This window comes from Ovis canadensis, chromosome 6 (genome assembly GCF_042477335.2).
Source record: "Ovis canadensis isolate MfBH-ARS-UI-01 breed Bighorn chromosome 6, ARS-UI_OviCan_v2, whole genome shotgun sequence".
In the NCBI taxonomy this organism is placed as follows: domain Eukaryota; kingdom Metazoa; phylum Chordata; class Mammalia; order Artiodactyla; family Bovidae; genus Ovis; species Ovis canadensis.
Window position 1 is genome coordinate 77725355 of NC_091250.1, and position 23318 is coordinate 77748672.

Sequence of the window (23318 nt, forward strand, 5' to 3'; positions counted from 1 at the left end):
GAAAAAATAAATCATTTACCTGCAATTACTTTCTCAGTGGTATTACCCATTTTGGGGTCTCGAGTCTCAGGGCTGAGTTGGAAGCAGACTAGTGAGGTATGATTTAGAACCCTTGAGAGAAACAGAGCTTAGTGACCTCAGAACAGATGCAATATTCCAGGCTCCAATTATGAATTTCTTTTCATTTCTCAGTGGTGAAATGGGAAGCGGGCAAAGCAAAAGGAAATGATAATTTCCCCTCATGGGTCCTTTCTGAGAATGAGAGTTCTGTGTAACTTACAAACTCTATTTTTTCCCAGAGGTTAGTGAAATTTTCAGTGAAATTAAAATAGGCCATTTAAACACTAAGAAAATACTAAAAAATTAAAATCATGAAAACAAAAGTGATGAATAATAAAAAGGCTAGGGAGATTAAACTCTCAAGGTAATTAAGCATTCTAGTGGAAGAAACTGACGGTCAGACTAGGGGAATTTTCTACCTTCTCTGCAGTATCAAGGAAAGCAGGGGGCAGAATGTGGCCTTCTGCATGGACTGTAATGTGTTAGTCTCTCAGTCATGTCTGACTCTTTGCAACCTGATGGACAGGCTGCTAGAGCTTATTTCATTGGTTGATGTTTTCCCCTAAACGTATTTATGATTTCTAATTTATCTTACATGTAACCCATTCTCCCCTCCCTCAAATTTCTTTTTGATTAAAAATAACTGTAATTTTTTATCATGTTGAGCTCTAACATCCTCTGTTAGAACAGTTTATCCAAATGATTTCACCTGGAGCGAGTTCACCCTACAGTTGTTTACGTGCTTGTTCAACAACCAAAGAAACTCTAAAACTAAATTCATGAGACGTCATGAAATTATTCTCTTCCAATCTTTTAAAACCAAGGCATTAAAAAATTATGTTCTGAAGCATTAAAACCAAGGTATTGAAAAACATTCTCAACAGGAATTTAAATAATAAGCTTGGGCTTCTAAACAAGTTCATCTTTCAAGTTCCATGTAAGAAAGCAAGACTATTGACTATATTCAAAATTGGAAAGTTCTAAGTTTGTAAGTTACCTGATTGCTCCAAGTATACACTATGTAGACTGAAAGGATAAATCTGAAGGGAAATATTAACTAATTTCAAGAATAAAAAAAGGCCCTGGAGAGTAGACTTCTTATTTTTCCATGAGCATAAACATGTTTTCACTAGGGAAATTTAGTTAGAATGACAAATTACTGTCCTGTCAATAAAACCTGCCAAATACAAAAGCCAACCAATAGTTAGAAATGCTGTTATAATTAAAACAATGCAAATACAATACAAATGGTAATCACCACATGAAGAAATTACAGCAATAACTGCAATCCATTCCCCCCCATTTCTATGGCCTTTAAAAAATCAGATTCAAATTGGTATAGGTTGCTACATTTCTAATTTTATTTTAAAATATTTTCTGTATTATTGTCTTCTAAAATATTTATAATATATAAACCTCAAAAAACTGAATTATATAAATAACCTCGGCCAAACTTTTTCAAAGCACCCAATTTACCCAGAAGGAATTCTGAATTTCACCAGAAGAGGCTGAACACTATTACTATAAAACACCTCCAAAAGTGGATGTCAGCAACTTCAGGCTAAACATCTGTGTTACATTTCCATAGCAGAATGTTTAACATATACATTATAAACCATCATAAATCAAAATCATAAAAGACAAAAATACAAACTTACAGCTCCTTTGCAGTAAAGTCGTAACTTCCCGGATGGAGTGCGAACGATCACTGACATTCTTTTTCTAGCGCTGAAAGAAAGGTTTTCCACAATGTGTCACCATAGTGAGAAGATGCATCTATATGTTTGTCATGTCTCACATATTTTAATGCTCACACTGAAAAAATAAATTTGACCAAGTTATGAGGCTGATCCCTCCACATACACAAACCGTTGCCTGAGTGTGTAGCTGAGTGCCTTTGAAAGTCACATTGTTTTTTAAGATATGTGGGTACCATCTGCTGCCCTAAAGGAATAATTTACCAAGTAGCTCCCAAGAAACCTGCAAGAGTTAATACCCACCAGGGCAGAGAGAGAAGAGTTCTGGTTCAATGTTTTCAGATTTAGAAAATATTTAAGCCAGAACCTTTTATGATGAATTATTAAAAAGAGAAATGATAATCAATTTTAAGTATACACCCAATCAAAAGGCATATACTAGCACTTTAAAAACTTACTTAAGCCTTCACAACTATCATTTTTTAATTACTAGCAAACCACTGGCATCATTTAAAAAACCTAATTCATATTACAAACTCTAGTTAATGAGCACAAACAGCTTAACATTGTGTTGGCGATACAGACTGATAAAAGTTCTTAGTCAAACATACACATCTTTCAATGGATTAGCAAAGAGACTACAAGTTAACAAGGAACAGAATAAGCACGTATGGCATTGCACAGGATAAGCCTCACTTGGCATCAAGTATGCATAAGCATTCTCTCCAGAAATAAGGGGTAAAAAAGACTTCTCTAGTGTCAGTGCCTATTCATGTTGCCTTATAACGTTCTGCAGCTAAAAAACTGAGATGAATCCAATACAGTAGTTAGATATAGTGTAGTTGCCTTTAGAAATATCTTGGACTGTTTAGTCCTCTCTTTCTCCATTTTTTATTTCCGCTGCATTAGTGTCTCTGATCATCCCTGTGCTTTAGGACCACACTTTGTAACATCTCTGTAGTCTACCTCAGCCCTTCCTGATTCATGTTTCTCCTAATCCAGCTTCGATGGCCTGGTCCCTGGTTCATCAACTTCCTTGCTCTTTTCTTCTCCTGACAAAACTCCCAAATCACGGGTGAACAGGAATGCCTTCTGTGGTCCAGCAGAGTAAGTGGACACTGCTGGAGAAAAGCCGCCCTGTCACAGGTTAGTAAATACCTGGTCCCAGGGTCACAGAGTGCTCCACACTGCCTCGTCACCTACATTTCTCTAATGACCCTGCTCCCATCTCCTCACAGGACTATGAGCATTCTCTTATAGTCTCTCCATTCCTCGAGTCTCCAATATGCCCGTCACTCCAGATGCAGGATTTTTGCAATCACTTGGATGGAAGCTTCCAACAAGAAATTCCTATTCATTTGGCCACGAACAGCTGCACGTTTATCCACTGTGGACCATCCCTTCTGTCTCTATTCCTACTATATGGAAACTAGTTTTATACCTAACAAAGAGATGAATATGAGTTTCTGAAATCCCTATGACAATTAGATGTTATAATAAGCACATAATTAGAATGGCAAGTTCCTGACTCTTGATTCATTTTAATTCTACATAAATCTTAGTGCCCCTAAGTATAATGTTTTCTGATCACTACCTGGGCCTGTACCCTACAGTTGTGATGCAGATTGTTATGTTCAGAAATATCATTACACTGCCTCCAGAAGACATGCCTTACAAGTCTCTGAAGAGAACAGTTTATGATTTTCTTACAAATGACAATTAAAAATTGTATTGAATATTTTAACTTAATATTGGGTCTAAATAAATTTATTTAAATAAAATAAATCACATTTTCTTCTTATTTAAAAGGGAAAAAGTTTAAATGGAGGGAAATGTATGACATGCACACAAACCACAGAGCAGATGTTTTACCTGGTAAACTCCAAGACATTGAGCAATTCATATCTTTCTTCCTGCCCCAGCTATGAAGGAAAGGAAAATATGATTACATACAGTAAGAAGTAGCTTTGGCTCCTTGGAAATAAACTCCAGTCATGAAGTTTTAATGTAAAAAATGTCACCACTAATTGTCCTTTCTAAAATACATCACCCTTAATTGAATTTATTAACTTTTCAGGTTAAGATGGAAGATTGAACAAACGCAATTACTATTCATCCTTCCCAAAGCCCCACCAAAACTACAAAAAAAAAAAAAAGAAAAAGAAAGAAAGAAAAGAAACTTACAATGGCAGGAAAATATGAAAAGAGAAAATGGCATTAAAAATTTGGAAGCTAGAAAACAGATAAGTGAGATATGCTTGCTTAGCAGATGCAAGAAGTAGCAAATGCTATTATATACACAGTGGTAATGGGGAAAAGGTGAGAACCAGCCCGACCTGTATTGAATAATCCCTAAAAGGCCTAGGGAAGAGGAATAACAGGTAGTTCTAGAACTGGAAGGTAAAGGAGTGCCCTAAAGGGAAAGAGCTGCTGTTCTGGGTGCTGGCTCTTCCTGCATGCTGGTGGAAGACCAGAGGCTCTGCTCTATAAAGTTTCCTTTTTCTAGAAGTTGGCACACTTGAAGATATAGTATTATTGTATTTGTACTAAAGCCTAGGCCTCAATACCCACAACCCACTTGGCCCCCTACATTCTGGCAACCAAATCTTTCCTGGCAGGAAGGGTGGAAGATTGTTCTCTAGGGAATCTATAAGCCCAGGTTGAGTCCTAAAGGTACAGACAACCATGATTTCCCAAACGAATCCCACCAGACCACTGCACAGTGAAGCCCAATGTTGACAAATACCCTCTTAGAACTGCCATATCAGATTGCAAATTCTTTACTCTTAACCATAAGAAAACCAAAGATGAACAGATATCCAAGGACAGCTATTATCATGGATCACAGATACCCAAAACAGATAAGAGCAATTTGGAAGAAAGAGAATTCCAAAAGAAAACACTGGTGTTGGCCTGGGCTTCCTGACGGGCACAAAGGGCTGGTCGACAAGTCCCGGAAGCCTCTTCACTCCATTTCCACACCAGGATGAGGTGGTTTGTCATATGCTTTCTTGTGGGGCATTTTCTGTTGTATCATTGGAACTGGATGGGTGCGGATTCCTGGAGGCATAAAACCTTCTGCAGTGTTTTACACCCTTGGAAATATTGCTAGATCCACCAGTAAATGCTTGTTAATGGGACCCATGGAAAAACAAAGACAATGTCTGAGACGAAAAGCTGCCTGTAACAATGGTTATGCTTCTGTGAGTAACATTCACGTACTGTGCTCTCTTTGGTGGCACAGGAGGAGACTGGCCTTATTTCTCTGCATATTGCAGCTCTCATCAAAGATCGTGCATAGCCTATTACGCATCCCATATGCAAGCGGTGCAGTAATTAAATGCTCTTTTCTCCTAAGTAGAGAATGAGAAACTCCAGAAAAGAATATGTGAAAGCTGATGTTTAATTTTTGGTGAAGTATGCTTCTCCCAGTGCAATAATCAAAACAACTATAATGACAGCTTAATACTATTTTATGTTCCAATAAAATGATATGCTTATTTAAACTCTCTATAACTTTTTTAAAAAAGAAAACTATCATTTTTCCTTTCAGAGAAGTAACATAAGTACACCTATGAAGGAAAAACAGGATACTATTAAAAAAAGAAATATTGAGAAAACAATAAAAGCTTCTGGAAGCTAAAACATGTAATATCAGAAACAAAAAGAAAATCAATTGAAGTCTAAGAAGAGAAAAGAGGGAAACTTCCAAAAAGTAGAATAAGAAGGCGAGAACACGAAAAGCAGGACAGAAAAGTTAAAAGATGTGCTCAGGAATTCTAAAAAGAGAGAGCAGAGAAAAAAGCAGAAGAAAAATGAACAGACTCATTCAAGAAAAATTTCCAGAATGGAAGGATGTAGATTTCCAAATGGAAAAGTGTCCACTCAGTGCTCAGTACAGTGAGTTAAAATATTCTCACTGTGGTACATGGTTGTGAAATTTCAGAATTCTTGGGATAAAGGAGATCTCGCAAACTTCTTGAGGGAGGCCGTGGGCAAGTCACAAAAACTAGAGTCCCAGTGGCTTCTGACTTCTCAATTAGGCATACAGGAAGCCAGGCAATAAAAATTTCTCAGGAAACTGATTCCCACCCTGGAATTCTCTATTCAGCAGGACCACCAATTAAGTATAAAGGTCAGATAAAAATGTTTATGCTTAAAAGGGCTAAACAACAAGTAATTTCCCATGTGCCTTTTCTCAAGAAGCCAATAAAGAAAGTTCTCCATGAAAACAAGCATAGGCCAAGAACAAGGAAGACACGGGACTCAGGAAACAGAAGATTTAACACAGAAGAGAGTTAAGGAAAGTCCCCAGGGAGACAGGAAAGCGCTTCCTCTCGAGAACCACGAGCGAGACTGAGCTGTGCACCAGGGCAGCGTGGAGCCCTGAGTCAGGAGCTGGGCGTGCTGAGGGCTCTCACTACTGTGACTTCTGCTTCTGTGACACCTTTGCTGAAATGGACAGAAAACATGTTCTATCAATGCCAGGTTCTAAGAAAGAAGTTTTGACTTACAGGAAATAGTAAGCCCAAAACAGGAGACAATCAAAAGGCATTCCAAGTGCCATAGAAGCTGACCTCTGAACAAAACTGGCCCAGAGTAAGGAGAACAGGGGTGGGGTGGGGCGGCGGGTATTTCAGGAGGAGCATCTCAAGGGAAAGACTGTGACTGCCCACTGGCCAGATTATCTGGTTTAACTGTACTGATAAAAGTGCACTAAGAAGTTACGAAACAATTAGAACAATTAGTAATAGGTAGAAAGAAAATGCTGCACTTGGAAAAAACATAAGAGATTTATTTTTAAGAACTAAAGAAAAAAAATTATTTTCAGGAGATAATTTTGTATCTGAAAACACAAAATTAAAAACAAAGAAAATAAATACTGAATAAAACAATGTTTTGCTAGGAATATCAATACAGGTATAATAACATAAACACTAAATAAAAATGCTTAATGAGATATAATTTATATACAATACTGTACATAGAGCTTAAATATGTAGTTCAATGAAAATTCTATGGTTTGATAAAGGTATACTTGGTGTAACTACCACCCCAATCAAGACACAGAACATTTCCACTGTCCTATAAATTCTTTTGCCCCCTTTCCCAATCTCCTCCCTTATGTGGAGACAACCACTGCTCTGAATTCTAAGACCATAAGTCACTTTTTCCTGATCTCAACCTCGATATAAATGCAGAGTATGCAGCTGTCTGTGTCTGGCTTTTTTTCTTTTTTCTCAGCCTGTTCCTGAGACTTATCAATGCTGGTAATGAATCAATCATTTTCCTCTTTTTTTATTGTTCAGCTATTCCACTGTGTATCACAATTTGTCAATCCATCCGCCTAGTGATGGACATTTGGTTTGTTTCTAGCTTTTGGTTACTCTAAATACAGCTGCTATGACCATACCACGAAACGTCTCTCTGCAAACACATGCTTTTACTTCTTCTGGGCAAGTATAAGCACAACTGCTCCATCAGGTACATGTTCACCTGAACTGGAAAACTCTAAAAGGTTTTCCAAAGGGGTTGCACCATCTTACACCTCTGCTAGCAACATATAGGTGAGCCCCTTGCTCTGCAGTTTCATTAACATTAGGTGCTGCCATAATGTTTTTAATTTTACTTTTCTTGGTGGGTATGTTGCAGTGTCTCACTGAGACTTTAATTTGCATTTCCCTGATGATTAATGATGTGTTTTCATGTGTGCACTGGCCATCTGTATATCTTCTTTCGTGAAATGTTTGTTTCAATCTTTTGCCCATACAGCATCTGGGTCCAAATACTTGTTTAACCAAGCATTGTAATAGAATTATACTACTACTGGAAAGGGATGGTGAGTCAAGAGAAATAATCCCTCATTTAACATAACTGAATAGAAAGTCAGTAGATATGTCTAAAATTGAAGAATTGAAATATATTTCATTCATCAACACATTAAAAAAGGATGCATAAATGTCTGAAGAAACAGCTAAAAGAATAGAAAAGTCGTTGCTTCTGGAGAGAACTAGAGTAGGGAACCTCTGTTTTTATTATGAGCTTTTTGGTATTATTTTATCTTTGAAGCTTGCATAAGCATTGCTCTGATAAAAAAGAGAATTAAATAACTTACTGAATCTATAATCACTGAGTCAGGCGTTCTTCCAGTGAAAACAAAATTCAGCTGCTTGGCTGCTCTGACCAAGGCTCCCTCATCTGTTTTAGGCAAACAGAAAAAAGCAAATACATGGTGAAAAAATTTATCCCAAATATGAGAGTGAAATAAAAGTGAAAGTGAAGTCTCTCAGTCATGTCTGACTCTTTGTGACCCCATGGACTGTAGCCTACCAAGCTCCTCCACCCATGTGATTTTCCAGGCAAGAATACTGGAGTGGGTTGCCATTTCCTTCTCCAGGAGATCTTCCTGACCCAGGGATTGAATCTGGGTGTCCCGCACTGTAGGCAAACACTTTACCATCTGAGAGTAAGATATCCCAAAATATGAGACTAAGACTGCAATACAATAGTCTGCTTAATTTTAAAATGAATTAAAGTTCTTTTTATTCTGACTCCTGTTATTGAAATCCATTTCTTTTAAAATCATATGACAATGCCCAGGGTTTAAGTAGAATGATCGTCAGAATTTGAGACATGTATAGATCCCAGAGGCATATTCTTGAGGGCTAAGTCTCACTGTTAGCCAACCAGACCTAAAAAGGATGACTTCAAAGTAGGTCTTGGTCCAGCATATTCTCCATAAAACTTTTCTTAAAATAAATGATGTGTATAAATGAGGAAACCCCATAATAGCAACAACATGGATAGACCATGAAGGCATCATGCTAAGAGAAAAAGTCAGACAGACAAAGAAAAATACTGTATGATCTCACTTATATGTGGAATCTAAAGAACAAACTCATATAAAAAGAGATCAGATGTGGTTATCAGAGGTGGAAGGGTGGTAAAGGGAAAGTGGAGAAAGGTGATCAAAAGCTACAAATTTCCATTATAACATAAATAAACAGTAGGGATACAGTGATGTATATCAATTTCTTCTTAAATTGGAAAAAAACGAGTGGCACAAAAGTACCTTCTTAAGTTTTATCCTTTTCCTCCTAAAATGCTGAATATAGGAAAATTATTAATAACACCATGAATATTGAGGGGTCAGATGGTAAAGCATCTACCTACAATGTGGGAGACCCAGGTTCGAACCCTGGGTTGGGAAGATCCCCTAGAGAAGGAGATGGCAACCCACTCCAGTACTCTTGCCTGGAAAATCCCGTGGACGGAAGAGCCTGGTAGGCTACAGTCCATTGGATCGCAAAGAGTTAGACACAACTGAGCGACTTCACTTGAACTGATGTTTCACTGTATTACATATTACTTACTCTTATCACCATGTTATATCAAAACTTTTTTGTTTTTGAGGGAAGGGTGTGAGATAAAACGTCCATACAGTGTCTATCTTAATGATAAAGAGTGTATCTCATGGTTTTTAGGAATCTGGTATATTCTACAAGGTTGCAGGTGCTGGTTTGTAATACAGTTTAAAACAGGGGGAGGGGCTAGTTAGGAAATTTGAGACTGGTCTGTACACACTACTGTGTTAAAAATGATAACCAACAAGGACCTAGTGAATAGCACATGGAACTCTGCTCAAAGTTATGTGGCAGCCTGGATGGGAGGAGAGTTTGGGGGAGAATGGATACATGTATATGTATGGCTGAGTCCTGCTGTCCGCCTGAAACTATCACAACATTGTTAATTGACTATACTCCAATACAAAATAAAAAGTTTTTTTTTTTTTAAGGAAACTTATAAAAAAGTTCCCTAAAGTGTGTTCCTTCTTTCCTGAAATCTTAGTCATCAAATTGGCTATTTACTCAATTTTACACTGAAAATAAGTCTAAGTATGGCATCTCTTCTCTAAGTGTAAAGCTCTTCTCATTCAAGTAAATACACAGCAAACTCCTTGATTATCATTTCCAAAAGAAGAAAAGTTTATATTCTAAAATCAACACTATTCAGGGAAACGGATCTTCCTTCTCCTGCCAGCTTATGTGAAAAAGCAGCTTATGACCAATAGTTTTTTCTTAATTATTTATAAAGAAGGGAAAACTTACTATGCACATAGATACCATTTTTTTAACTTGTATGAATTTTGTTATTCAAATTTCCATGTAACATGTTATATAACAAATATTAGTTATAGATTTTAAAATATACACAATTTTGAAAGCCAACGTTTCTAATTAGTAAATAACATTTTTAATCTGAAACTAAAGTGACTTGGTTGTTTTACTTCTTCAAATTAAAATTTTCTGAACAATCTCATATTTCAGAACAATTTTCAACCAAGAAATACATCACAATTGCTTCATTTGTACCTGGAGATGCTGCCTGGTAAATAATCTTATCACCTTCCCGCTCTGGTACTGCTGTGTGACACACGGCCATCATCGTAAGAAATTCACATATTATTGGTGCAGTGGGCTGTAAGAAATAAACACATAATTTAGACCCTTTCATTTAACCATTATGACACAATGATAGTAGTATTACCTCATGTATATTTATTGAGTGCAACTGTTAAACATTGAGGGTGAAAACCAAGAAATCAACACTATGAAGAAAAAATATTTTTCACTAAAATCCTTCATTTTGGAACCTCTTCATTCCTTTTCTAACCATTTATATAAGGCCACTTTGTCTTGTTAAATAGAACAGGCACAGTGAAAAAGGCAGATGTGGTTGAATCCTGTTATCAGAGGACAAGAGAGGAATTCTAAAATGTTCATTTACCTAGTTCTAATTCCTGATCAGATTTAAATCTTAGGCATCTAATCTTACTGCGGTTCCACTACTTTGGGTTGCGGTGATGATGGCAGAGGATTCCTATAGACGTTTTGGCTGCTCTTTCCAAAAACAACCACCATAACCTGACTAGTGTTCTACTAAATAAAAAAGGATTGACTGAGCAAGTCCTGCGTAGTTATGGCCTGAGGAAGACAGGATCCTTTCTGCAAGGAGTTTTTGAGTTTATAGGAGAATAGCAACCAGATTTTTGAAATTAAACATCTTTTCTGGTTCCTGATGAAGAAAAGTGTCACTCGAATTAATAAAGGAAAAAAAAATTCCTCCACGCTCTTGGAACAAAAAACTAAAATGACTGGAAAGGTACATCAAAACATTATCTGAAAAAAACAAAACAAAACTGATGTTCAGGCTAGAACAGCAGACAAATCAGACAAGGTCCCTGCTTCATGATGCTTGACTTGCGGGAAAACAGAACATAGATAAATAGTACACAAGTATCATTTATTTATGGGCTTCCCTTGTGGCTCAGCTGGTAAAGAACCTGCCTGCAATGCGAAAGACCTGGGTTTGATCCCTGGGTTGGGAAGGTCCCCTGGAGAAGGGAACAGCTACCCACTCCAGTATTCTGGCCTGGAGAATTCCATGGACTGTGTTGCCAAGAGTTGGACATGACTGAGCAAATTTCACACCATTTATTTATACTGTGAAGAGGGTTACAAAGGATAAAATGTGTGAAAATCACACAGTATTATTTGGGTCAGTTTGTGGTTATTCTCAACACAATGTGATCTTTAAGCTGATGAAGTTTTAGCCCCATGAAGTACTGAGCACAGAGTTTTCCATCGAGCAGGAATAACACATGACTGAAAAGGTCCTAAAGGAGGAAAGAATGAAGCATGTATGAGAAAATAAGAGAAAGCCAGTATAGCCGGAGGAGAAAGAAAGGGAGGGTAGGTCCAAGTGAGGCTGGTGACTTAGGCAGAGGCTGGATCACGCAGCTTTGTAAGTTGAGAGGGAAGCCAGAGAGTGGTTTTCAGCAGGGGTGTGTTGGGACTTAATTTCCACTGGCGTCATTCTAGCTGCCATGTGCAACAAGGATGGGAAGGGGTGAAAATGGAAACCAGGAGAATGGTTTGGAGGCTGTTGTGGCATTTTACCTGGAGGATGCTGGTAGTCTTGACTGGGGTAGAGAAAGTGAGAATGAGGTGAAGAAGACATTTAGGACATGTTCTAGAAAGTCGTGGGCTTCCCAGTGGTGCAGTAGTAAAGAATCTGCCTGTCAATTCAGGAGGCGCAGGAGATGCAGCTTTGATCCTGGATGAGGAAGATCCCCTGGAGGAGGAAGTGGCAACCCACTGCAGTGTTCTTGCCTGGGAAATCCCATGGACAGAGGAACCAGACAGGCTACAGTCCATGGGGTCGCAAAGAGTTGGCCACAACTGTGCGACTGAGCACATGCACGCGTACACAAACACAAGAAAGTTGTATTGACAAGGGCTTAGTGAATGGACTGTGAAGAAGGCTGAGCACTGAAGAATTGATGCTTTTGAACTGTGGTGCTGGAGAAGACTCTTGAGAGTCCCTTGGACTCCAAGATCCAACCAGTCCATTCTGAAGGAGATCAGCCCTGGGATTTCTTTGGAAGGAATGATGCGAAAGCTGAAAAGTACTTTGCCCACCTCATACAAAGAGTTGACTCATTGGAAAAAACTTTGATGGTGGGAGGGATTGGAGGCAGGAGGAGAAGGGGATGACCGAGGATGAGATGGCTGGCATCATGGCATCACTGACTGGATGAACGCGAGTTTGAGTGAACTCCGGGAGTTGGTGATGGACAGGGAGGCCTGGCGTGCTGCGATTCATGGGGTCGCAAAGAGTCGGACACGACTGAGCGACTGAACTGAACTGAACTAGTGGTTCATTACAGATCTGGAGATGGAGAGAATAGAGGTAACAAAGCAACCCTAAGCTCCTAGATGGAGTTATAAGATAGTTGATTGTATAACTGAACCTGAGAATACAGGAAGGAAGAGGTGGGTCTAGGTCTAGATTTTGTGGATCTTGAAGCTCATGTTTTGTTGAAAGCAAAAATATCCACGTGAATGCACTGCTAGGGCCCTGCCCAGGGGCAGGGGTGGCAAGGCCACCAGTGCTAGGAAGGGACTAGTTTTGGGGTGATGAGCGTGAGTTCAAGTTTTGACGCACTGAGCTTGAAGTGATTGTGAGAAAAAGTTGCGGATTTAAACCTAGGTGTGCTCAGTTGCATCTGACTCTTTACAGCCCCATGGAACTGCAGCCCTTCAGGCTTCTCTGCCCATGGAATTTTCCAGGCAAGAATACTGGAGAGTGTTGTCATTTTCTCCTCCAGGGGATGTTTCCGACCCAGGGATCGAACCTGAGTCTCTTATGTCTGCTGCACTGGCAGGCAGATTCTTTACCACTAGTGCCACTTGGGAAGCTCTTAAACTCCAGAAATCATATCCTTTGATCAGATGGAATTTTAGTAAGTATCAGTAACTTTATAAGCGGAATACTCACATTGGGTGGCAGATGTTTAAAGTTCTTATTGTATAGATTTAGCACTGGCCTATAATTTTGAGTAAGTAATTAACTTCTATAGATATTTTGAAATTGTTAACAATGAGTTCTTTCATGTAAATAGAGCTCTAAATTATACAATATTTTTAAAAAGTAGAGTATCGATAAATAGCAGTGTTAGAAGTAAATTTCTAAAAATCACAGATTCGTATTGGCCAAGTAAAAATAATTTAGAGACAACAGATTTTTATAATTATTAAAAATGATCATGAAAGTAAAAAATGGAATATATAAGCATGGAAGGTAATTCAGAGAAACACTCATTAGTTTTCATTTATTAATGAAAAGATAATGGTACTATGTTTCTTACATGATTATTTTGGAGGTTTTCCAGCAATGATGAATCACTAAATGTTTTTTCATCTCCAAACTGTGAGTTCTGCCTAAAGGGGAAAAAATGGAGCATATTTGATTCATTTATACAAGCCTGCGGATCTATCTGTAAGTTACTTTTAAAATAAATCATTATGCCTACAAACTCTTAATAAATTAAATCTAATAAATTAAGTATAATTTAGTCCACATTTCAAATAAGATATCATATATTTCATGATTGAATCATAAGATATTTTCAAACATTATAAAATGTGAAAGCCTTTTTCTGTGTTAATAAAAAATAGCATTTTACCGTTCATTTTCCTGGAGTAAAATTATGTTGTAGCCATATGAAGTTAAAAAAAAATTTAATTAAAAAAATGTAACAACACTGCTAATATACATGGAATTGAATTTTTCTACTTTCATAATTTTTTCAAGGTTTAAAAATTGTGAGAATTAATGGAGTTATTATAAAAATAATACTTTAGCCATGAAAATTTATTTGAAGTGAGTAATATTATATGATTACCATATGAAACAAAAATATGAATAAACTGATTACACATTACATTAACATTTATCACTAACACATATCTTATATATTATGTACATGTTACTCTGTAAAGGAGAAAAAAGCCAGAAAAGTATATATGTGGTTTTGTGTTGTGGCTGTCTTCAGATCAGCAAACTTGAACTCCATATGAAACAAATCAAATGAGAATTGCCTCTATAATCTAGCTATTACTAATCTCATAGCCATGCAATTTAATATCAAAATGTTGAGATTCAAAGGAAGGACAAGGAACATTTAAGTGGAAATGTCAAACACCAAGAGTATACTTATTACCGTTCAGTAAAAATATATAGATCTAAAGCTTTTGTGCACAGAAGGAAATTTCAGAAGTCGTTGAGGAAAAAATAATGTGTTCAGTATTAAACAGCTGTAATCCAAAAAGCTTTTAATCATAATTTTTACAGGTTACAAAGAGAATTATCAGTGCCAATGTGCCAAATATCAAGAGTTTCATATTTTAAAGCCAGCTGTTTGAAAGGAAGGAGAAATCATGGAAGAAAAGAAAAGAATGTAAAATAACCTAAACCAGATCATCAATATATGTAAATATCTTTTTAACCATACACCATAAAAGGAAGTTAGAATTTTACAGTAAAATACATCTTTATCAATGTGCAACACTTTGATTTATTAATTCTCAATATTACAATGCACCTTTATTAGCACATAGATTAGAATTCTCAAAACTCATCATCACTAGGAAACAGAATGAACACCTTTTATTATTTTAATAATAAATAATTTATTTATGAAATAACAAATTAATATTTATTAATTAAAACTCTTCCCCTTCTTAGTTTTAAAGAGGAAAAGTCCAAGAACTTTTAAACTTTTAAACAACTTTTTCTGGCAGGCAGAAAAAATTAACATACATTTCTCCTCTAAATATTATCATTCTCAAAAAGTTTATTATTCAGGGCTCTATAAAATCTCCCTATTATTTATAAAATGTATTCATTATTGGTTCTTAGTTATATTTTCCCACTTATTTGTTAGATAAATTGAAATGTCCAGGAATATTCACAGTAACATCTTGCATGTGGAGGTCTATCTTCCTTCTAAAGAATTCTGGACTAAACGCTTTTACAAATTTGAAGATGTGTCTTATTAATCTCACCAGTAATTCTTTCACTTCATAAATCACAGTTACCACAATTGATAAAACTTTCAAAATGTATTTATAACAAATAACACTAGATATGCAACTGAAATGTTTACACAGACACATCCTGCCCTTCATTCACCAGTGAAACCTTCTGACGTGGAAAATGCTAACTCTTCTCCCAGAAAGGAGCTTCCTTTCCAAGATCATAAAACCATTGGCATTTCATCTGCTAATTACACAGTTTGGTCTGGATAACTCAGACATGGTGTTCTCATCACCCTTGTCTGAAATCTCACAAAATGTTCACTTTTAGTAAAAGTAAACAGATAAAATTGGAAGCTCGAAAGTCATTTCAAAATAAGAACCAATAAATTCTGACAAAGCTATTTGAATCTGCAAACATCTACATTCTGTTAAAACTTTCCATAGAAGTTTTCAAGTGACACTTTGCCTTATAAGGAGACAAAGAAATTATGGTGTTTTGCAAAAAGCAATAAAGCAGGGTGTGTAATAGTAAGATAAAGTGAAAAATGAGCAGTTAACCCACAGTGTCATATAATTTACTGCTTTTTGTAGGCTGATTTAAAGACTATGATACATTGCAAATAATTATTTCCTAATCATCCAAAAATGAAGAATCCTAATAGCAATAAAAAATGAGAAGATTCAGAATTTTATGGATAAATATAAATTACAAAAAGTGTGGCCTGATCAGTATTAGGAACCAGAGAAGATCAAATTGCTAACATCCTTTGGATTATAGAAAAAGCAAGAGAGTTCCAGAAAAACATCTATTTCTGCTTTATTGACTATGCCAAAGCTTTTGACTGTGTGGATCACAATAAAATGTGGAAAATTCTGAAAGAGATGGGCATACCAGACCACCTGACCTGCCTCTTGAGAAACCTGTATGCAGGTCAGGAAGAAACAGTTAGAACTGGACATGGAACAACAGACTGGTTTCAAATAGGAAAAGGAGTACGTCAAGGCTGTATCTTGTCACCCTGCTTATTTAACTTACATGCAGGGTACATCATGAGAAATGCTGGGCTGGAGGAAGCACAAGCTGCAATCAAGATTGCTGGGAGAAATATCAATAACCTCAGATATACAGATGATAGCCCCTTTATGGCAGACAGCAAAGAACCTAAAGGGCCTCTTGATGAAAGTGAAAGAGGAGAGTGAAAAAGCTGGCTTAAAGCTCAACATTCAGAAAACTAAGATCACGGCATCCGGTCCCATCACTTCACGGCAAATAGATGGGGAAACAGTGGAAACAGTGACAGACTATCTTTTTGGGCTCCAAAATCACTGCAGATGGTGACTGCAGCCATGAAATTAAAAAATGCTTGCTCCTTGGAAGCAAAGTTATGACTAACCTAGACAGCATATTGAAAAGCAGAGACATTACTTTGTCAACAAAGGTCTGTCTAGTCAAGGCTATGGTTTTTCCAGTAGTCATGTACGGATGTGAGAGTTGGACTATAAAGAAAGCTGAGTGCCAAAGAATTGATGCTTTTGAACTGTGGTGCTGGAGAAGACTCTTGAGAGTTCCTTGGACTGGAAGGAGATTCATCCAGTCCATCCTAAAGGAAATCATTCCTGAATATTCATTAGAAGGACTGATGGCTGAAGCTGAAATTCCAATGCTTTGGCCACCTGATGCGAAGAGCTGACTCATTTGAAAAGACCATGATGCTGGGAAAGATTGAAGGCAGGAAGAGAAGGGGATGACAGAAGATGAGATGGTTGGATGGCATCACCGACTCAATGGACACAAATTTGAGTAAGCACCAGGTGATGGACAGGGAGACCTGGCGTGCTGCATTCCATGGGGTCACAAAGAGTCGGCCATGACTGAGCAACTGAACTGAACTGAACTGAATCATGAAAGTGTGGACTATGAAATCGTGTCAAATGAAGAGATAAGTAACAATTTTTATTTAACTTAAAAAAGAATTTAGGAGTAGAAAGGCCTAGTATTCAGAAAACAAATAGAAAATATGGTCTGCACAAAGCTAAAATACTTCTGCATAGCAAACACTATTACAAGCAAGTCAAAAGCGAAATGACAAACTGGGAAGAAAACTATTTCCAACACATAAAATGGTTACTTTATTCAAAATGAAACGTTAATTCACTCAAAATAAAAAGGGCTTATAGAAACTAACACTAAAAAGATCAACAATGCAATAGAACAATGAGCAGAGGATATAAACACTCAGTTCACAAAGAAGAAATAGAAGTGGTTTTAAATATACATTCAATCTTATTGCATGATGAGAGAAATGAGATTTAAATTTATCAATGTGGCAGAAATAGTTTGACAACTCTGCTGCTATAATCTTGGAAAAACAGTTAAACCATCTATCACTGATGAGAATAAAAATTGGTACAATTTCTAAAAAGGAATATTGGCAATGAAAGTGAAAGTCGCTCAGTTGCGTCTGACTCTGTGAGCCCATGGATACAGTCCATGGGATTCTCCAGGCCAGAATACTGGAGTGGGTAGCCGTTCCCTTCTCCAGGGGGAATCTGCCGAACCCAGGGGTAGAATCCAGGTGTCCCACATTGAAGGCGGATTCCTTACCAGCTGAGCCACAAGGGAAGCCCAAGAATACTGGCGTGGGTAGCCTGTCCCTTCTCTAGCTGATCTTCCCGACCCAGGAATTGAACTGGAGTCTCCTGCATTGCAGGTAGATTCTTTACCAACTGAGCTATCAGGAAGACCTTGATATTGGCAATATCTAACAAAATTTAAAATCAATATAATCCTTTGAGATCCAGAAATACCAGTTTTTGGAATTTCCGTCCATTCTATACTTACACTGTCTGGTGCAAAATGCTGTATGTACAAATTCATTCTTTGCAGCACATTTTTAACAGCAAAAGGTTAGAACTAACCCACAGTCTAGGACGGTTGCTTAAAAAGACTATGGTACATCCATATAATAATAATGGAACACTATACAAAAAATAGGAGGCTGTCCACGGAATATGGACAAATCTTAAAGAAAAGCTGGTACCAAAGTGTGTACAATTGGTTTCACTTTTGGTAAAAATGAGAAAGAAAATATATGCACACATAGTAGAATAGATCTGGAGAAATAAACCTGGAATGGGTTACATTGACTGCCTTCAGGTGGGGAAATGGGGGGTCAGAGATAGGGAAGAGATGTTACTGCATTACAAACTTAAATAAATCAAATTTAAAGATTAAAAACCAGAACAAATCCAATTATGAGCTGAAACATACATTCTACAAACAAACTCAATGTATAGATTATGTACACACAGATGCTACACACGTGCATATATGGGAAGACAAAGGCAGTGTGACTGGAAACACTGCTTTCTGAATGGATTTGTACCTTCTGGTTTTGAAGAGTGCTACTGTTCCAAATCAAACTTCCTAAAAGGGTGATTTAATTCTAAAAAACGAAATTGTTGTTCAGCATCAGGTCAAGTCCAAGAACATAAACAAGTGGTTGAGTTCAATAATAATACTTTTTTTCTTAGACACTAGTTTTGATCAATGTGGTCTGCTTGTCTGTGTGGTTCTAAAGTATTTCCAAAGCAATTACAAAAGAGGAGCTCCAAAAACATTCTGTGAAATGGTCACTTGACTGGAATAAATAAATTACTTGTCAAAGTGACTACTCTGAAGACCAGCTAATTTGGGTGTGTTAGATTTCGTTACTATACAGTCATACCTGGAAGAATGTTTTAGTGAGCCCAGTGATGGCAGCAGAATAAATAAATACCACTCATTTCATACATAAATACAGACCAAAATGAAATGAGAAAAGAAGACCAGAAAATGGTACTATCCAGTGATACTGTGCTAATACTAAAAACCACAGTAAAATGACTAAGCACAGAATACTTACTCAGGGGTTTTCCTCAAAATAGTGGGGGAAAATACAGATGAACTGAAATTGGCTTTGAGTACATATTATTGAAGTGAGTGAATGAGTACATCTGTTTTCTACTGTTATTTATGCTTGAGATTTCCACCAAAAAAATCGGAAAAAGAAAAAAATGTAACAAAATATATAGCTTTGGAATATAATCATATCTTGGGGCTACACAGATGCTTATAATAAGCAAATATTTTTGTGCAATTCTCCAAATATTGATACTGTCTAAAGAATGGTAAATTTTAATAGAAATGAATTAACCTTCAAGGTTATACGTCAGCTGATGGTACTTGGCAATAACAAGAAAACCATCCCAGTTCGGAAAGAAGTGGCTACTGGTTGGGAAATGATTTCATCTCTGTAAACTATATTTATAGATTTAAGCGAGTAGAGTTACAGCCATTATCCAATTATTTTTAATGTCAAGAAAGTGTTTTTGAAACTGTCACTGTAATAGTTTGCCATCAAATTGACTAAATGCAAATAATCTACATATTTCTGTTTAGTTGCTGAGTTGTGTCCAGTTCTAAAAATCTACATACAGTTATGTGTTAAATAATATATGTTTTTTAACTTGGTATTTTTGTGACAAATATGGTTGGAGAATGATAGTAAAATACATGGTACAGGTCACAGATTTTATCTATGGAATCAATGAACTTCACATTGAAAGGTGAAGCTGCTGACAGTCAGACAAGAATCAACTTTCAGATTTTGGATTTACAGTCAGCTATACTCTCCAGTTTACCCCTGAGGACCAGCAGCAAGAAGATAAAGCCAGGTTCTTGAAGCATACATTCAGTCAGGCCCACGCTTTCAATCTTGGTTTCACTGGCAATATGAAATCAAGTGGGTCAGATCTGGCAAATGCCAGATTTAGGATCGGGCCAAGTTGTGTCCGCGCCCCCCCCCCACTCCCTGCCAAGGCTAACTTTTCCTGTCAGTCAAACTATACTTGCTCTTGCTACCTTAACAAAACAAGAAAGAAAAAATGAAATAACAAATAGTAAGGATATCTTTTCTCTAAATGCAGATATTTCTGAAGCTCTTTAAAGTCTACTGGATGTGATATAACCAGCACCTACTTAATATCCAGGTTGAGCAAAGTTTTAACTTTGTCTCCCATGTTTACTGGTTGTATACTTTGAGGGAAGTTACGTATTGGCTTCTCTGCCTAAATTTCACCAGTTTTAGAAGGCTCATGTCAATTACAACTCCTCAAATATGTCTTAAGGATTAAGTGAGAGACATTAGAGATAACACTCAGATATTCTTCTAAGCACTTTAAAAACAGAATTCATTTAATCTTTGCAACCTCCCTATGATGTCTACATTCTACCCAAAGAGGGCCCACAGGCAAAGAGATTAGGGACGTGGCTCAACAGCATCATTAGGACCTGGATGTGAACCTGAGTGGTCAGAATCGAAGTTTGCCTCCTTGACAACTGCTCAGGACCCAGGACACAACTAAAGTTCAAATAGTAGTGTTCCTTCATCTTTGCTGCATATAGGTAACCACGTGATAGATGAGGAAATCCAAGTAGATATTTAAAATAAAGCTTACTTTATCAAACAGTTGGCAAAAACCTTCCCTAGGGTTTATTTCTTAAAATATCATTAATATCTAAGTTTATATGTAACTGCAAGTGGAACTATATAAACATTTATGAAAAAGTTGACATTGTAAATTTGGAATTACCCAGTTTAGAATATCAAGTTTCCAGAAAGGGTGTTTTACATAAAAAACTTAAACAGATAAAATAATGTCTCTTCCCAATAGTGATAAAAATCATGAAACAACCTCTACTGAAAGTAGAATATTTTAAATGACCTAGGTAAACAACTGTTAACATTTTCATCCAATCTTAATAAGAATATGGTGAAGGTAATTTCCTTCTCAAGAAAAAGTGATTTATCTTAGAAAAAACATACATTCTAAAAATAAACATATATATTCAATTCTATTGAAAAGCAACAAGTAAAAATATATAATCAAAATTTTAACTACATTCTCAAAAGATTAAGTAGAAGAAAATATCTACATCATTACACTTGAATTATCTACCAACAGTAAGACGTTTTGGCACATTTAAAAGACAATTATTCAGTTGTGGATAGGTGCAGAAATCCATGCCACTCCAAGCAATGAGCTTAAGTGCAATGAATCATCAGTTATCACATGAACCAAACAGCTGCCTCTGTCATTAACTCCAGGTAGTGTGAGGCTTATTGCAAATTGTTACCAAATCTCCACTTTATTGAAATAAAATCCAAGTTGAAAACTAAGGCTTAATCATAAAATACCCTGTGTCATCTGAAAATAGAAATGTAATCACATATAAAGCCGTACTGTTTTTTTACAGTTACGAGCATTAAAGAAATCTGCTTTCTGAAATTTCATTTGCCACCAAATTGCAATGAATTATTGAAATAAACTCATCGTTCTAAATGAAAATGTAAACCATGGCGAGGATTTTAAAGTAAGACAAAAAACCGAATATGTACTGAAATTAAGCTTATAAAATGTTATTCAATAATTCTAAAATTAATTATATTCCTATTAACCCTAGTTCTTGATAGCATACTTTCCCAACATCTGTTCCAGATATTTCACTAAAAAATGTTTATGTTATAGCCTCCAAACAGATTTAGCAAATTAATGAAAATAAATGTAAAGGAAATTTACACTGTGTGGTTATGTTTCAGGAGCATTTTTCTGTAGCTCTGTAGAGTATACAAACAGTGGCAGAAGGTGGCAGTGCTGAGCTAAAAAAAATAAAATTTATGGAGCTGTCCCTGAAATCTTAGGTAGTCCACAGACCAAGGACTCTTGAGTTGATTGTTATAGATTTTATTATAGATACATAGCTGCATAAAATCAGCAAGCCTAAACTTTGAACTAAATGTTCATAAAATGATTAAAGGTTATTCAACAGGACATCAGGGCTATTCAACGGATTTGTCTGTTTTTATTCAGCAGATTTTAAGAAATATTTTACAGCATTGTTATCCTGCCTGATTAGTAAATTTTTTTCAAAGTAGTGAAATGCACCTAACAAAACAATAAAATGCAAACCTTTTAAATGGATCAACGAGACAGAAAGATCCATGCAGCTTACCATTCATCAGGAGAGCAGCCATAATCCTCAGGTTCAGGGACATGGCTTCAGAAAGCAAGAGGAGGGACACAAAGAAAGGAAAAAATAATCAAAGAAAGGCTGGAAACACAAAAGCATGAATAAGGGAAGAACTGAGAGATGGGTCAGTTAAGGAAATAAACTTTTAGCTGATTTGGAAAGAATGGCAGTTAGTATAGAAAGTATAATTTATGGTAACTAAGCAGATTTACTAAGTTGTTCTTTCGTTGGATAGCCAACTTGCCTCTTCACCATGAAATTTCCCAATTTTATGCACAGAAACCAGTATTCAGTAGAAAATATTAAACTTAAGAGTTTAAACACAGGCTAAAGCCAATGGAAAATTCATCACACAATGCATAATGAGAATAAAGTGTTTTAATAAAAAAAAGCGTGTTACTAAGAACAAACTGTCACACTGATAAAATCTGCTAAGTGCATTTCAGAAACGTATTTGATTGCCATGCAGGGGTGGCTCTTTACACAGGTATAGTAAAGTAAAAGTTAATCACACTGCTACAGCTAAAGAGCACCACAGTGTGAAAGATAAGCATTTTAAAAAGATACTCAAAAATGCTCACTTAAACCATAACTCAGCTGTTAAAACAACTTATTACGTCAAAAAGAAAACACAGTCATCAATACTTCATTTTCGTCCATCAGCTCATTGGAGCACTGGATCTGTGAATAGCTTCCATTTCAACCAACCAGTGATGTGACAGAAGGGGTCCGTAATACATGACGGAGCAGATTTTATTTTACTTATTTACATATTTATTTACTAAAATTTTCTTTTTATTGTTTAGATTTTTTTTTCTCACTGTCTTGATACATACAACGCTGTGCAAGTGCAAGGTATACAGTGTGATTTGATACTAATATATCTTGCAAAGTGATTACCATTACGTGCATGTGGGCTAAGTTGCTTCAGTTGTGTCTGACTCTTTGTGGCCCCATGGACTGTAACCCCCCAGGCTCCTCTGTCCATGGGATTTTCCAGGCAAGAATACTGGAGTTGGTTGCCATGCCCTCCTCCAGCAGATCTTCTCGACCCAGGGATTGAACCTGCGTCTCTTACGTCTCCTGCAAATCATAGTTTTAGCTAAC

At 36.6% G+C, this 23318-nt stretch overlaps 1 protein-coding gene across 9 annotated transcripts in view; it reads right to left on the bottom strand.

Annotated features, from left to right (window-relative positions):
- The window catches only part of ATP8A1 (ATPase phospholipid transporting 8A1), a 228163-nt gene that overhangs the window by 117208 nt on the left and 87637 nt on the right, over positions 1-23318 (bottom strand). For 5 of the 9 annotated variants that reach the window (XM_069594047.1, XM_069594046.1, XM_069594053.1 and 2 more), the window contains 5 exons: positions 13468-13540; positions 10130-10235; positions 7873-7955; positions 3630-3679; positions 1719-1788 (listed from right to left, as the gene is read on the bottom strand). In XM_069594047.1, coding sequence (XP_069450148.1) covers positions 1719-1788; positions 3630-3679; positions 7873-7955; positions 10130-10235; positions 13468-13540 — 382 coding nt within the window. Of the gene's footprint in view, positions 1-1718; positions 1789-3629; positions 3680-7872; positions 7956-10129; positions 10236-13467; positions 13541-22193; positions 22239-23318 lie in introns of all 9 variants that reach the window. The other 4 variants (XM_069594044.1, XM_069594045.1, XM_069594051.1 and 1 more) reach the window with 1 other exon arrangement.